The sequence below is a fragment of the Ranitomeya variabilis genome, chromosome 2 (assembly GCF_051348905.1).
Source record: "Ranitomeya variabilis isolate aRanVar5 chromosome 2, aRanVar5.hap1, whole genome shotgun sequence".
Classification (NCBI taxonomy): domain Eukaryota; kingdom Metazoa; phylum Chordata; class Amphibia; order Anura; family Dendrobatidae; genus Ranitomeya; species Ranitomeya variabilis.
The window spans coordinates 988,835,855-988,853,196 of NC_135233.1; the positions used below are offsets into that span (position 1 = coordinate 988,835,855).

The window sequence follows — 17,342 nt, forward strand, 5'->3', positions numbered from 1 at the left end:
CTGCATGGTCAATGTGAGATTCCATTTAAACTTCATTTAAGCAAGCCAAATAACCAACGTTCCTAAAATCTATAGTCCTGATAATGGACATGAGCCTCGTGTCAAAGATGCCTATAGTCTCACCTGGCCGCCACTCCTATAGTTGTCTGTGCGGAGTAGATAGTAAAGCAGTGTGGGACAGCGCTGTGACTGTCCTCAGCCTGTGGACAGTGACCATACAGATAGACAGAGATGAAGGATGAACGGTGACATGCTGACAATACAAATACACGGCATACGGCGTCAGGTATCACCAGGCGAAATGACAATACAAGCACAAGACACTTTTACGGTCAAATGGACGGTCACCTAACACAAGGCCATAAAGCGCGGTTAACGCTTGTACTCACCGGAGGATCCAGAACCATCAGCTGAAATGTTAGTGACAGGCGTAGAGAAGAAGGGAAACATTATAATACATGCAAAACTAATATGGTAAATATGGCAGATAGCGCATGCTGAGGGCTGGAGTGCATCACATTGAGGGCTACTGAAATGTAACAGTGACGTGTCCGGGGACACCAGGGTCGGACGGCTCTTTAAAGTGTCTAAACCTCTGGCTGCAGATTTTGACACTGGCAACCACATGTTTAGCACCACCACTACCCGCACAACTAAAAGCAATGATTTGAAGTGTGATTATTGTTTTGGGGGTTTCCAGTGCCCTGGTGAAAAGTCAAATAAAAAAAAAAAAAAAAGGATAATTTTTACTCACCAGCATACCATGTAGCGGGAGCCGTCCATGAACTCGAAATTGGTTGGTGCAGCTCAGGCCCTTCCGTGTGTACAGCAGCATATCTGAGAACTGACGAGAAACATGGAAATGGTGTTTAATAGTATTTATTAGTGAACTAGATGGTGGCCCGATTCTAACGTATCGGGTATTCTAGAATATGCATGTCCACGTAGTATATTGCCCAGCCCACGTAGTATATTGCCCAGCCCACGTAGTATATTGCCCAGTGACGTAGTATATTGCCCAGTCACGTAGTATATTGCCCAGTGACGTAGTATATTGCCCAGTTACGTAGTATACAGCACAGAGCCATGTAGTATATTGCACAGCGACATAGTATACAGCACAGAGCCACGTAGTATATTGCACAGCAACGTAGTATACAGCACAGAGCCACGTAGTATATTGCCCAGCCATGTAGTATATTGGCCAGTGACGCAGTATACAGAACAGAGCCACGTAGTAAATTGCACAGCTACGTAGTATATTGCCCAGCCATGTATGTCACAGGTTAACCCCTTTATAAAAAGTAAACATATACTCACCTTCCGAGGGGCCCCTTGTAGTTCTGTCGCCTGTGTTCGGTCCCAGGGTTTGATGACGTCGCGGTCACATGACCGTGACGTCACGGCAGGTCCTTCTCGCGCAGGGCCTGCGATGACGTCGCGGTCACATGACCGTGACGTCACGGCAGGTCCTTGTCACGCAGGGCCTGTGATGACGTCGCGGTCACATGACCGTGACGTCATGAAAGGGGTCCTTCTGGCATACCATTCTTGGCACCGGAACGTCGCGAGGAGCGGGAAAGGCGGCAGAAGGTGAGTATATAATGATTTTTTATTTTTTTAAATTATTTTTAACAGATGTTTTTACCATTGACGCCGCATAGGCAGCATCAATAGTAAAAACTTGGTCACACAGGGTTAATAGCGGCGGTAACGGAGTGAGTTACCCGCGGCATAACGCGGTCTGATACCGCTGGCATTAACCCTGTGTGAGCGGTGAGGAGTATGGAGCGGGCGCCGGGCACTGACTGCAGGGGAGTAGGGAGGGACTAATCGGACTGTGGCCGTCGCTGATTGGTCGCGGCAGCCATGACAGGCAGCTGGCGCAACCAATCAGCGACGCTGGATTTCCGTGACGGAAGTTGCCGACAGAAAGACGGAAGTACCCCTTAGACGATTATATATATAGATAATTAGTATTCTACACTAACGTTACTTGGCTATCAGATTATTAGGGTAGGAACACATGTTGGTGCATGGCTGCAATTTAGCCACATCCTGACAGTCGCAGCAGCTGTCAGATTATTATAGGGAAATTTGTGTATATTGATTACTTAGTGTAAACTGTCACATAGGTTTAGCACAAATGCACGGCTATTCACAACAGGTGATCAATTTATATGCACTGCCAAAATGTGCCCACACCGGCACCTACATGCAACAACCCTCAAAGAGTAACCGTAGTTTTAATTTTCATTTCATAAATCAATAGCATACATGAAAATACGTAATACATCTCATCCAGAAATGTATTTATTTATTTTTTATCACCTCCTGAACTAATCTTTCACTCGTTTCCTGGGCAATTCATGGGTAAAATCTGTGTTCAGTGAATACAGACTTCCCATTACTAAACTATCTTACTACTCTTTAAAGCCCCAAACACCATATAACGTCAGCCGATATGAGAAGGATGGGGCAACTGTCTAGTGTGCAAGTGGGCCTCTCGACTCTCCGCTGATGGATGATGTAAAGGCAAATAAGGATCCGTCATATCTGATTTTGTACTGCTGATCCTTTTATTCTTCGTGAAATAAGCCACTGGCATAAGATTCTGGCAGCTGCTCTTACATAGAGAACAAAGAAGTGCTCGGCGGAGCGAGCGCTCCTGTTTTCTGGAGGATTTGGGAGAGATAGCTGACAGCCGAATGATCAGCCGAATCATTGCTGCTTTTGACTTCTTGTTTTATAAACGGAACACAGAACACGGCACATAAACTAAATATCTTTTCAAGCAATATGGTGCCACTGTCTATTTAATCTCTGAAAATAACTAGGAGCCATAGGAGCTCGCAGAGACCCATCTGCACATGTTGGGGGCAACTCTACTGTAATTGTACACACGGCCATTGTATTACTCCAGTAATCACAAAGAGGTTGAGATGGGAATAACGCCATTCAGCCCCGACCAACGGATGTGGAGCTACAGGATCAGCTGAGATCAACTCAGCGACACCTGCTCTGCAACTCCCATTCCTCTCGTAGCTCCACCACTTGTGTTTGGAGCTGGATGGAGCTATTCCCATCTCAGCCATGTAAGGTTGATATGGGGATAAAGCCGTTATACCAGACAGACATACTAGGTAGAACATGCGCTGCTGCAGACCACTCTTGGTTAACTTGTAGAGACATCCCTCTCGAATAAATTCCTGTAGAAGAGAAAAAGCTCAATATTATGGGATACACTATGAACATGTATTCTTTGTATGTAGGTAATAACTAGGGAAATGTTGCTATATTCTGTGATGGAAATATTACTATGTTGGCGTCTGGATTTTTACCCTGCCTGGTGATGACAGATGTTCTCCTCCCAGCAAGTCTCTCTCTAACTGGTCCAGTCTCTGTAAGTTCTGGAGGTGCAGCAAGCGGTGCCGAACTCGAGAGCTCACTGCACTGGCTTCACCTAAGGCTCCTGTATGAGCACAAAATATAAAGCACCAAATATAATTAGATAGATTTACACATGCTATAAATGCTACAATGCATATAACACATTGGCCTCAACTCATTGAGGTGTTTTCATCAGTTCTCTGGCGTCAAAAACATCTTCAATGTTGTCAAATTCTGCAATTTTTGGAATTTTCATGGCAGTCCTGGCCAGCTTCACCAAAATGGCGTGCCCATGGGTGGGATGGAGCGTAACTAAACCTGCCCACCAACTTCATCAAAACTGACATCACTTTAATGGCGTAAATGTTGTCAGTAATTCATATGGAGTACAAATCTGGCAGACGTATGTGCCTCTTAATGAGATAGGTTCCTTTGCGTTTTTTCCCATACTCAGTGGTCCCGTTCAAACAATCTGCAAAACAGGATTCGGGCGTGAACATGGGCTTTGTTGTGCATCATTTTCAGTCATGTACACCTACAGGAGGTGGACATTCAGACATAGAAGACTGGTCTGAGTGTCTGCCTCCAGTAGTCGTATACACCAGAAAATGATGCACATCATGATGCACACTTTGACTATAATGAGTGGGACAGAGTCAATGGCCCAGTCCGCACATACGCCCCAACCCCGTTTTACCCTGTTCGGAAGCAAGCCCCGACAAGACCACTGAGCATGGGCAAAAACAGAATATGTAAAGGGCCTTAGGCACATCTTACTCCAGATGCCTCATTCATTAAGATTGGATTGGATAACGTTGCTGTCTAGGACCTATGGGAACATGTGGACTTTAACATACTGGATTAATAGAAAGTAATTTGGTTGCATTAGTTTCCAAAGAATAAAATTAAAAAAGGGCATGAACCAAGGTTACAAGTTACTCCCTACTCATAGGATGATATGGGATAATTTCCTGATCGATGGATATCACAGCGGTCAAACCCTAAGTTATGGTCCCCATTCATTCTCATGAAGAGTGCTGGAGATAAAACTATATTTTTTTAAGTTAAAGGGCAGCAGGTTATAGAGCAGGAGAAGCTGAGTAGGTTGATATGTAGTTTTATGAGAAAAGATTCAGTATAATATTTGTTTCAGTTATTTAATCCTCTGCTCTTTCTGGGATTTTCGGTCCAGTGGGCGGTCTTATCAGTGATTGACAGATTTATTTGTATAAGTGCAGAAATAGCTGTCTGTCAGTAACAAGATCGCCAACTGGACCGAAAATCCCAGAAAGAGCAGAAAAAAGTTTAATGATGAAAACATAGGTGGTTATACTGAATATTTTCACACAAAACTATAGATCGATCAGCTCCGCTCCCCTGCTCTATAGCATGGTGCTTGCAGATTAGACTGCATTTTCATGGCAGCAGGTTCCCGTTAAGTGTGTGGTTTCCAAGCCTCCTTAACTTCGTAGGTAGTAATATTTTGGAATCTTTTCCACATGTAAAGCTATATTTATTGGGAGGAGATGATTTTTTTTTAATGTTTCCTAACGCAAATGGCTATATCATTGTTTTAGGAATCTTGTTATAGTCATTAATTGTCGTCAATGACAGATCTAAAAGAGTTTGGATAAAGGTCATTTAGTAACCTGAAGGTTTTTTTTGACAGTTGAGGACCAATAAAGTGTATTCCATGAAAACCCCTTTAATAATTAAATCCACATCGCTATGCCTCCAAACAGGAATCTCCTGACTAGTAATATGCTGCTAGCTGTGGAAGAGGGGAAAGGTTTAAGTGTCCAATTCACTTAATTCGTTGAAACTAAAACAAAATCTAATATTCAAAATGAAATTTTAGGATCTTTTGAAGACGAACTTAAAAGAGGAAACTGACAGATCTATTAAAGCAGTCTAATCTATAGACCGTGTAAACCTCATCTCGACAGTCTTACATACTACAGATCATAAGAACGCTCCTTCCTGATATTTGGTCATTGCAAACACATTGACAATCATCTGAAAACCAGCAAAATGCTCTTTTATTGGGTAGTTGGATCACTTATGCATGAATTAAAATCATCATTATTGGCAGCACATCGCCCGAAGCAAGAAGGAGATGTGCCGCTGATAACATGATACTGTATTGGGACATATTAACGATAGTTCTCTCCCCATCATTGCTTGGCGGCTGCCAAAAGATTTGAATGTAGGGCCTATTGATTGGGGCTAATTACTGGCCTGAAATTGGCTAGTGTAAATGGCATGAAGATCAATTTTTTGGAACAACTTCGAATTCTGACGTAAATCTCCCAAAGTGAATAGCTCATACATCAAAAACAGTACAAGTATCTCCAAGATACAGAATACGTCACAGGTCCTCGAGTTCTCCTCTTCTGTAAAGTTGTAACAAATCCTGTTTAACAATTTCTTAGATATATGTGGACAATGGTTACATTTTCTGGAAGAACTGTCTGAGAATTGTAGGTGACCACTCATGTGAGAGCTGTAATGGCAGTGTAATGTTAAATAACCAGAGAGCAAAGAGATACAGTGCCTTGAAAAAGTATTCATACCCCATGAACGTTTCCACATTTTACGTTACACCCACAATTTTAAATATATTTTAATTGGGATATGTTTGTGATTTACAATCACAAAGTAGAAAGTATTTGTGAAGTTGAAAGGAAATGATACATGGTTTTGTAAATATTTGAAAAATTATAAATCTGAAAATTGTGAAGTGTATTTGTATTCAGCCCCCGTGTAGTCTGATACCCCTGAATACAAGTAATAAAATTCTGGGTGACCAATTGCCTCCAGAAGTCATATAATTAGTAAATAAAGTCCACCTGTATGTAATTTATTCGCAGTTTAACTACAGCTGGTCTGTGAAGGCCTCAGGGGTTCATTTGAGAACGTTAGGGATGAAACCACATCAAGAAAACCAAGACCGGTCAAGGATACAGTTGTGGAGAAAAGTAAAGCAGGCTTAGGTTATAAAAAAAAATAGTCCAAGCTCTGAATATCTCACAAAGTACTGTTCATTCATCATCCAAAAATAGAAGGAGTATGGCACAACTGCAACACTACCAAGACATGGCCGTCCACCTAAACTGACATTCCAAGCAAGGAGAGCACTCATTAGAGCAGCAGCAAAAAGGCACATAGTCACCCTGGAGAAGCTGCAAAAATCCAAAGCTCAGATGGGAGAATCTACTGGACAACTATTAGTGGTATACTCCTCAAATCTAGCCTGTATGGAAGAGTGGCAAGAAGAAAGCTATTTTTTAAAGCAAGCCATAAGAAGTCCCATCTGCAGTTGCAAAAAGTCATTAGGGGACACAGCTAGCATGTGAAAGAAGGTGCTCTGGTCAGGTGAGAACAAAGTAAAACTTTATGACTTAAAATCTAAATATTATGTGTGGCAGAAAAATACTGCACATCACGCTGAAAACACCATTCCCAACTGTCAAACATGATGTTGGCAGCATCATGCTGTGGGGATGCTTTTCTTCAGCAGCGACAGACAATCTGTTCAGAGTTGATGGGAAGATGGATAGAACTAAATATACAGGGAAATACTGGGGGAAAACCTGTTAGAGACTGCAGAAGACTTGAGATTGGGGCATAGGGTTACCTTCCAGCAGCACAACGACCCTAAACATACTGCCAGATCTACAATGGAATGGTTTAGATCAAAGCATATTCATGTGTGTGAATGGCTCAGTTAAAGTCCAGACCTAAAGCCCAGTGAGAATGTGTGGCAAGATGTGAAAATTGCTGATCACAGACGCCTCCATCCAATCTCTCTGAGCTAGAGCTAGTACGCCAAGAAAAATGGGCAAAAATTTCAGCCTCTAGATGTGCAGCTGGTAGAGACAAAACCCAAAAGATTTGCCATAGTTATTGCAGTGAAAAGTCATCTTACAAAGTATTAACTTGGGAGCCCTAATAAAAATGCATGTCACAACTTTCAGATTTATATTTTTAAAATAATTAGAAATATTTCCTCTACACTTCACATATACTTATTAATTTGTGTTAGTATATTACATAAAATCCCCTTTAAAATACTTTTAAACTTGTTGGCGTAACGTTCAAAAAGGTGGAAAAGTTCAAAGGATAAGAACACTTTTTCAAGGCACTGTAGATTCAACTAGAAAATTCAAGAGTAGATAGCGATATACTTGAAAGAAGATGACAATTTAGGAACAAATATGTATTGTTGTTTCCGTATGTGTGAAAAAAAATGTGCTAGAGTATCGATCCAATTGTAAACCTACACAATTCATCAAGACCAGCGTTTTTGCTGAAGTCAGACGCTCCTGACTCTTTAAGAGGAGCATGCCCCTTATTGAATCCAGCCTGTCTGAAAAGTGGCATTCGCATCCTTGTATGCCTTGTTACTAATCTTCCTCCAGTCAGGGAAAGTAGTAAGATTTGTGGTATAAGGAATGCCACCGCTCATATTGACTTTGACAAGTGGGGTTGCTAAGCCCCAGTCTTGCAGCAATTCCATGAACTTGGTCGGAGCTGGGAGAAAAGGCCGTGAGAATGCCAAAAGTCGGAGAATTTTAGTGCAGCCTCACATTGTGCCAAAATGTTGCAATTTTTCAAATCTTTTTACACCATAATTCTGGAATAAAAGCTTTGATTATTTGGGCCTAGTATCTGCAGTATGCGAGATCATACACAACATTTTCCTTCATAAGGTCATTGCCAGTTGAAAATATTGGAGATTGTGGCCTTACTTTGGCAGTTGTTATAGTCATGGTGTGAAGGCGGATAGTGACGGCATAATCGTTCCAACAACTTCTCATACTGCAGGGGGCGCTGCAGAGGCTTCAGCAAAAGGCAGCTGAGAGGCAGATAACACACTCGCTGCTGCTCAAAGTCCTGCAGTAAAATATCCAACTCCTGTTTCCCTGGACATCTTCTCTGCATTTCCAAAAAGGCTTCCTCCAGTTTATGCAACGACGGGAGGAGAGCCTGCAGAAACCAAGGACCAAAGGCACAGAATCACTAGTCTAGCTTATTTCAGTAACAATATGTCTAATGAATAAACTAAAATCCACTAGGTACAAAGTAATCATAGAATTTCCGCCGTGTGGTGGCAACATATTAGTTACCCCAGCTGGCCCTAGAAGCAACTTCATATTGCTACATATCAGAAAAGAGGAGCAAAAAAATGGAGTCTTCGGCTAATTAAAAAAATACAAAACATTTTATTAATGCACACAATCGCAAATAGAAACATACATTCGAATAAAATAAAATGACTACAGTAATAAAAAAAGACTGGCAAAGTATCTAGTGCCCATATGTCAGGCAAAGGGTCTAGTCTTTACTGCAGAGTAAATGAATATCTATAGGAAAGTATTTGCATATATGTATTGACCAGGCTGTGGGTCATGAGCAGTGCTGGTTAAGATACATAGATGATGTTCTAATCTTTTAGCAATGCCCGGTGGAGGTGCTCGAGATGTTTGAGTTCTTTAAATGAGAATTCATTAAACATTGAGCTATCCTATAGGTATGATTCGAGAGAAATTGATTTCCTGGATATCAGCTTGAAGGTTGATGCCAACCTGAGTTCCTGCAGACTGATGTTTTCAGGACGGCTACCTCCGTCAGCTCGCTACTACATGCATCATCAGCTCATAATTCCGCAACAATGACCAGCCGTCCCGGCTGCTCTACTGTCTGGTTTCAAAAAATAAGTTGAGGACTTGAAAGCTAGATTTCTACAGAGGGGTTATAGTCGTAGGAGCACAAAGGAGGGGTTTAATAGGTCTAAAAAATACCTCACGCTATCAATTGTTACAACATGGCACACAAAAAAGATAGTGGCGACCAAAAGATTAGATTTGTTTCTACCCATAATCAGGAGTGGCAGACAATGAGGTCTATCCTCAGGATACATTGGCCTATTTTATTGACTGATCCTTGCTTTGCAACATGCGTATCTGATGCCCCATTAACACATTGACCGCTGACGTCATTATTGCCCCCCAATCAGCAACTATCTGCTGAACACATTACTGAGACTCCAAGGGAAAGACCCTAGGACGCTAATATTGTTCATATAATACCGTATAATTTTGATTCATTGGGGTACGTATATATCAATAGGCAGCGCTGAAAGAATAAACTCAGCTACTGATATATAAGTGGGCAGCGGCCAATGTGTTAATGGAATCAAGACAAATGAAAAACCTTAAACATTTATTGGTTTGCAGTCATTATGCTCCATGCTTACCGAATTCATTTGGGGTCTGACGTACTGTACATGGATGTTTTCCTTAAGGCCACTGCCTGGTTTGCGCCAATGTCTCTTGCAGTACTACATTTGGGTTAGTTGACGGAAAACATCAATATAATATACTACAGTATATCTCATGTCCTAGTACAAATGTGATATACTACATTATGTGTAGCTGTCCCAAGGTATATATCAGCCTCACCTTAAGAGAGCTAAGAATCAGAGTCAGGAAGCATGGAAGGGACATTGGAGCAGCCAGGATAGTAGTCGATAATTCATCCTTAAAAACATTACCATGTAATTTCAGGGCTCATCATGATTGTAATGTGAAATTCTTCTCCATATACCATACGGGGCATTGACATGGTACATGAGGACATCAAAGGGGGTAACCTCAAAAAAATGCTGTCCCAAAGAGAAACGTGATGGTTCACTATTTTGGGGACTATGGTCCCTCACGGACGTAACAAGCCTAGTTTCGCACCCTTCTGGTAGACATCCACTATTCCCTTCTTATGTTTCTCTTCCCTTTTTCTATAATTTCTTTGTTTTAATTAATATATTAAAGGTATTGCTGTTTTAACCCCTTTACAACCTTGGATGTATCCATATGTCCTGGTTGGTAAATACTTATCGAGGCGATTTTCTGTACACAGAAGCTGTACGTGCGCGTTTTGTTGTTGAAGGAATTGTACATCATCCCCCACGATGAAGTGTAAGATGTGAACGCGCAAAATGTGCGCAGGGGACACTCGGGGCGCTTGCAGCTGGCTTTTTCTCTGGTGCCCTAACATTGGTATGTTACATCTGGTCAATACATATACGGAAATACTTACCTATAGATTTATATTTACTCTGCTGTAAGGACTATGAAGTAATGACTCATTTATCCTATGGTGTGTTTGATCTGGGTAGTGCACATCTAACACCCACTCATATACAATTGTTTATTTCATGTTAAGAACTGTAATGTCATGACTACCACTTGTTCTGTGTGGGTTTGTGTCACTAGACCCCTTTGCCTGTCATCTTGGTACCAGATACTTTCCCAATCATTTTATTGCTGTAGTCATTCTAGATTATTCTAATGCATTTTTCTATTTGCAATTTTATGCTTTAATAAAATATTTTGTATTTTTTTTTTAAGTACCTAAAGATTCAATTTTTTCTCCTCTTTTCCAATATGTCTAATTAAGTAGAAATCTTCCAACAGAACACACACACAAACACGATGGATGAACATGTTAGTATGCAATGTAAGAAAAATCTTCAAACTATTTTGATTTATTTAGTACTGAATATGAGTGCCATGTGCAGAAATACACACAAAAGTCCAAAGATACTATAGGCGATGGTAGCATGTTTAGGCCATTCAACTGGTTCCACCATCCATAAATGCATCCTGAGCTGTTAAGTGTACCTAAAATGTAGAATACACTGGTGCGGCTACCATAATTATGCCAGCCAACAGCCTAATCGCAGGAGTAGACCGGTGTGGCATTCCCTTATGAAGGTCTCTTAATGGCGTTGCCCACGTGATCTTCACATCAATCTCCGGCTACTACTGTGCCCAGAACACAAGCGGGACTCGTTGCTGGAAAAAAAAAATTAGACCTCCCTTCCAGCTTTCATTCCTCCATCCCAACCTTTGGTCACCATCTGTAGACCACATGAGCAACGCTTTGAACAGGCCATCATGCCTTTATTTCTACAGTGTCCCAGGACCGGATTTTCATCAACTCAATGCCAGGCAATGTTATTCGTGCTACTGTGAGCAGCCTTTTGGCCAAAATGTAATACCTTGGCCTGCAGCGTCTCCAGACTTGTATCCAATCGAGCACATCTGGGATGCAATTCGTGGTCAATTGCACAAAGAGCTGCCAGCATAGGATCTTGATTATTGCCCGAATGTACTGAGTGTGGCAGATCATTCCTCAAACAACCACTAACAACCTCATTGACAGCTGCTATGAATAAATTAAGATGTTTTGAAAATTTTGTTTCCATGTTGTCATCTTTTGCTTATTAGTAACACGTATATTGATCATGTGATTTCTATATTTCCAGAACTTTTCCATCTTGGTCTTGCAATTTCAATATTGAGGAGTGTGTATACACACAGCCTTTAATTTCCTATGTGCGTTTAAATATAATCACATGACAAGTAAAAGCAATCTGGCTCGTAAAATGAGAATACTAACAATGTCAGCATTACTGTGACACACAGAATGGGAAAATTACTATAGTCTTACCCTTAAGGCAGTCATATTTCGCAGCATGAAGTCTCCAAGAATTTGCATGTCTTTGGTACGTGCAAATCGTCCTTCCCTGGAAATACACATTTTACAACTTTTCAAAACATGATGATACCCAGAATAAAAATAACAAATTAAAGGAGCTATCTCAACATCCCCCAGGTTACACTTCCAAGAATCGGCTTGTATTGTTAGGTAAAGCTCCAGCCAGCTAGGCTCTTCTCCTGTGGCAGGGGTAATGTTGTATCACATGATGGCCATTGAGATAAATGGTTGTTCATGTAATATAAGGACAGGTCAAGTCCATCCGAGAAGGCGTCACTTTGAGCTGAAGATCCCTTCCATGATGTCCATCTGTCCTAAGAGGCCACCCCTTAACTTACTACAATTTATGACTGCAATTTCATAAAACATATCAGCCTACACAATTTGTGAGCCAAGCAGGACATAACAAATCTCTTGCCTGGGCCAGTTTTCAGCCCATAAAATAACTAAGTAGTGAGGATTTAGAGAAAAAAAACGTTTTAAAAAATAACTTTCAATGACCAAAGGACTGGACATCTGGATTTGATTTATGATGTTTTTTAAAGATAAGTTAAAAAAACACATCCTTAGACAATAATTTAAAAAAATCTGAAGACTAATTTAAATAAAGTACTTATAAATTATATCATAAAACTTGAAGGAAACAGAACATTATTCTTTTGGTATAAAATGTGAAGAGAGATTACATTGGCCCTGGTAGAGGCAGCAGAAAAGTTTTATACGATCACCTGCATGTATCTGTATTCTTGCCTTCTCTAAACATACAACATACATGCATACGATGTGTATGGACATCTTATTGTCTTACATAATGATGACATTTTTCATATAATTTGTGATTATCTCTTTTGACTTTCCCATAGGCTCAGCTGTATATTTTCTAAAGTGTAACTTACCTCACACAATAGATCACAATACCCATATCATATGCAAGAAAGCCCTTACTCTATGGTTAGGTCATTACCAAAGGCTTAGGACGTCCTCAAGTTGCTGCAAAAATTCCTGGTGAAATAACCGTATGGGCTCCATGCAAGAAAACAGAGGCTTCATCTGGTGCTCTACTGTTTCCTGTAGATCTCCACCTTTACCAAGTGCTTTCTCCAGCCACTAAAAACCAATGCACATGTCATGAAGAATAGAAGCGTGAGGGGCATCTACTGGGCAAATTCCAAATAAAATGACAAGTTAATAACCGCTATAAGCCTACAAATACTGGGCAACATCATCAATTGTGGGACAGGTCACCTTCCCCATATCGGGAGAATTATAGCTCAATTTATATAGTTGCTTTCTGAAACGCAATGTCTTCAATACCGTTATCTATGCAATCTGTTGCTCCACAGTTTTAATTTTTGTGCGCCGGACAAGATCAGAAAGCCTTTGCCTCCATGCGCTCTGTTCCACCCTCAACGTCCTCTGCTTCATCTGTCAGCTAAACAGATGAAGGTTGGGTAGAGAATAGAAGCAGGAAGGCAGAGGCTTGGGAAGTGCTCTGATCATGCCCACAGCACTTAAAAATCTGTTTTACGTTTTCTAATAATTAGGTTTATCAGCCAGGTAGAAACAGATTGCATAATTAGAGGTATGAATGACATTATCTTTAAGAGAGCAACATGCTCAAATATCGTGAATCCTTCTGACAGATTCCCTTTCAGAATGCTCAAATTAAAATGGATTTGATAGTGGTAGAATAAAATATCAAAGGAGAAATTTTGGGAAACTTACACTAATCTACTACTTTTTATCTCCTAGGGCTGCTTTCGGGTGGGGCGGTCTCTCCTTAGGTTAAGATCATATGTAGTTTGAGAATTCAAAAAATATTTGTAATATTGTTTTTTTTCTGGTGCTTATACCTTGTCAGACGGGGATCCTGACAAACTTGACATTCCGCTCTGACATGTAACCACCAAGCAAGGTAAAATGAGGTATTGTAAAATGAATGTGAGGTTACCAAAGCCAAGGACTGTGCACATGGGATACAAATTTAGAAGGACAAGACGAATGACTGGATAGGACAGGCTTTTCTATCTAATCATTGAGGCTTACCACAGTTATGACCTCGATATCCTTGAAATGAGACGTCTCTGTGCTGAGAATTTCCTTGGTGATATAATAGGCTTCATCCATCTATAGATCAGGGAAATAAAGATAGTTCTGGTGCTTGAACTTTGGACGCCACTAGCAATAATTTATTGTTTGTATCTGCTGTAATGCCATGAATATGCATGTATCATGGAAAATATCAGCTGTCTGCTCCCAACACTGATATCAGGTGCACACAGATGAGTGAGTTACATTTGCGCTTCTCTTGCTACGCAGGCAGCAAAACAGTCAACCTTGAATGCAGCAATCGTCCAAGAAGAAACAGAATTGGTGAAAGATAAATGACTGAATGACCACCCAGATTGACAAATGTGGGCTAAGTATAAGTTCCGATACCTCCATTTCCTTTTAATAACTCCGTCTCTTTAGATGAGCATCACTGCAATGGCTAATATTCAGAAAGTAGTATTTCTTGTAGACCTGCCACACTCTTCGATCACCTTGCTAAAGAAGCAGCAGCATAACACTATAGGTAACAAGACAAATTGACCTTTCTTTCTGTTCCAACTATTCCACTTTTCATATTTTGTGCCCGGTACTGCGGTTCATATCTTTTCAAGTGTACTTGGTTGAGCTACAATATCACATTGCCTATAGACAAGCACTATTTAGGGGGGGAAGAAATACAGACCTTTTATTCTATTCCCCCCAAAAAATCTTGACGTATTGTGAGGTGGCTGCCAGAAACATAGTTGATGGGAGATATGTATCATGGAAGTGGTTGTCCTTTGTGATGTAAACCTGGAGTCATGATCTAGTACACATAGTACTAATAAGGGCTTATGGGCCATGACAGGATTAGTTTTTTTTGTGAACAGCTAAAGTGTTGGGCGGGATGACTGCTCACCACATCTCCACCCCTGGGTTTGGTTCACATTGCAAAATGGGGCCTGTTTGTGTCACACATGGTTTTTGTGTGGAGGTGTGCAGACCTTCAGGATTGTGTGTCTTTACTAAAGGACTAAGAAGCTGGACTCGTACTAATGTATGGAGTTTTTCTTTATGTTTCACTTTGTGCCGGGAAAAGGCTGCATTTAAGTTTTTCTGTGATGTGGTTTATGATGACTGAAATAAACCAGCCGGACTTCTAAATAGAAACGGTTTCTGTGATACCTCATCCCAAACTCAAGTGAGTAGCATTGTTACAGTATCCAAAAACTACATGTTTAGAATTTTTCTAAAACTGCAAGGGTTCGTTCACATGAGCACCCTGACTTTCTGTAAAATTCATCATAATGCACCAGTGGAAATAAAGCACTAATTAGGAGCGAACACAGAAGAGGGCCCCATGTGCAAGAACAATATATGGGCTTTTGTGGTCCAATAGCTCATCATAAATGGTAGGTAGACGAGGGCCCCCTTACCTTTGGCCCCTGTGAAACTCCACTGGCTGCACCAATGGTATGCCTGCACCTACCTAGCTCCAATAACTGAACATAACATAACAGACTGTTGTGAACATGAACATTACTGCAGGTTAGCAGACTACTTTCTAACTAAAATTACACAAAAACACGTGCATTTTTAGTCATATAACATATGATAATTTTCTGCCCTTCATAAAATCTATCATGTTCACCCATACACATTGAATCAAGGGCTTTCTCCTTGCAACTTACACTTTTCCTACTGCATATCGATAAATTCCCACATGATCAGCAGTTCACTATGGGGGTTGATTACAGCAAATACTTCAGCTAGATGTGCGTCCTCAAAAGTGTATTGCTGCACACAGACCCAACGGGTCCATGCACAACAATACACGCTGATGATCAGTAAGGCTACTTTCACACATCAGGTTTTTGGTTTCAGGCTAAATCCGGCAAATTTGCACAAAAACGGATGAGAGAGAGAGAAGAGAGGAGAAGAGAGAGAGAATTATACAGTGTGTGTATGTATAACTATATATATATATATGTGTGTATACACTACAGACCAAAAGTTTGGACACACCTTCTCATTTAAAGATTTTTCTTTATTTTCATGCCTATGAAAATTGTACATTCACACTGAAGGCATCAAAACTATGAATTAACACATGTGGAATTATATACTTAACAGAAAAGTGTGAAACAACTGAAATTATGTCTTATATTCTAGGTTCTTCAGAGTAGCCACCTTTTGCCTTGATGACTGCTTTGCACACTCTTGGCATTCCCTTGATGATCTTCAAGAGGTAGTCACCGGGAATGGTCTTCCAACAATCTTGAAGGAGTTCCCAGAGATGCTTAGCACTTGTTGGCCCTTTTGCCTTCACTCTGCGGTCCAGCTCACCCCAAACCACCTCAATTGGGTTCAGGTTTGGTGACTGTGGAGGCCAAGTCATCTGGCGTAGCACCCCATCACTCTCCTTATTAGTCAAATAGCCCTTACACAGCCTGGAAGTGTGTTTGGGGTCATTGTCCTGTTGAAAAATAAATTATGGTCCAACTAAACGCAAACCAGATGGAATAGCATGCCGCTGCAAGATACTGTGGTAGCCATGCTGGTTCAGTATGCCTTCAATTTTGAATAAATCCCCAACAGTGTCACCAGCAAAGCACCCCTCACCATCACACCTCCTCCTCCATGCTTCATGGTGGGAACCAGGAATGTAGAGTCCATCCGTTCACCTTTTCTGCGTCGCACAAAGACACGGTGGTTGGAACCAAAGATCTGAAATTTGGACTCATCAGACCAAAGCACAGATTTCCACTGGTCTAATGTCCATTCCTTGTGTTCTTTAGCCCAAACAAGTCTCTTCTGCTTGTTGCTTGTCCTTAGCAGTGGTTTCCTAGCAGCTATTTTACCATGAAGGCCTGCTGCACAAAGTCTCCTCTTAACAGTTGTTGTAGAGATGTGTCTGCTGCTAGAACTCTGTGTGGCATTGACCTGGTCTCTAATCTGAGCTGCTGTTAACCTGCGATTTCTGAGGCTGGTGACTCGGATAAACTTATCCTCAGAAGCAGAGGTGACTCTTGGTCTTCCTTTCCTGGGGCGGTCCTCATGTGAGCCATTTTCTTTGTAGCGCCTGATGGCTTTTGCCACTGCACTTGGGGACACTTTCAAAGTTTTCCCAATTTTTCAGACTGACTGACCTTCATTGCTTAAAGTAATGACGGCCACTCGTTTTTCTTTACTTAAAATTTGTATTATGGCAAGAAAAAAGCAGCTAACAGTCTATTCAGTAGGACTATCAGCTGTGTATCCAGCAGACTTCTGCACAACACAACTGATGGTCCCAACCCCATTTATAAGGCAAGAAATCCCACTTATTAAACCTGACAGGGGACACCTGTGAAGTGAAA

At 41.1% G+C, this 17,342-nt stretch overlaps 1 protein-coding gene across 9 annotated transcripts in view; it reads right to left on the reverse strand.

The window, feature by feature from the left end:
- Nucleotides 1-17,342, reverse strand: part of FARP2 (FERM, ARH/RhoGEF and pleckstrin domain protein 2) — a 120,511-nt gene that overhangs the window by 17,398 nt on the left and 85,771 nt on the right. For 5 of the 9 annotated variants that reach the window (XM_077291002.1, XM_077291004.1, XM_077291003.1 and 2 more), the window contains exons 15-23: nucleotides 13,999-14,079; nucleotides 12,917-13,059; nucleotides 11,905-11,980; nucleotides 8,142-8,379; nucleotides 3,342-3,472; nucleotides 3,141-3,209; nucleotides 755-844; nucleotides 390-410; nucleotides 124-200 (exon numbers count right to left, since the gene is read on the reverse strand). In XM_077291002.1, coding sequence (XP_077147117.1) covers nucleotides 124-200; nucleotides 390-410; nucleotides 755-844; nucleotides 3,141-3,209; nucleotides 3,342-3,472; nucleotides 8,142-8,379; nucleotides 11,905-11,980; nucleotides 12,917-13,059; nucleotides 13,999-14,079 — 926 coding nt within the window. Of the gene's footprint in view, nucleotides 1-123; nucleotides 254-389; nucleotides 411-754; nucleotides 845-3,140; nucleotides 3,210-3,341; nucleotides 3,473-8,141; nucleotides 8,380-11,904; nucleotides 11,981-12,916; nucleotides 13,060-13,998; nucleotides 14,080-17,342 lie in introns of all 9 variants that reach the window. The other 4 variants (XR_013221948.1, XR_013221949.1, XM_077291000.1 and 1 more) reach the window with 4 other exon arrangements.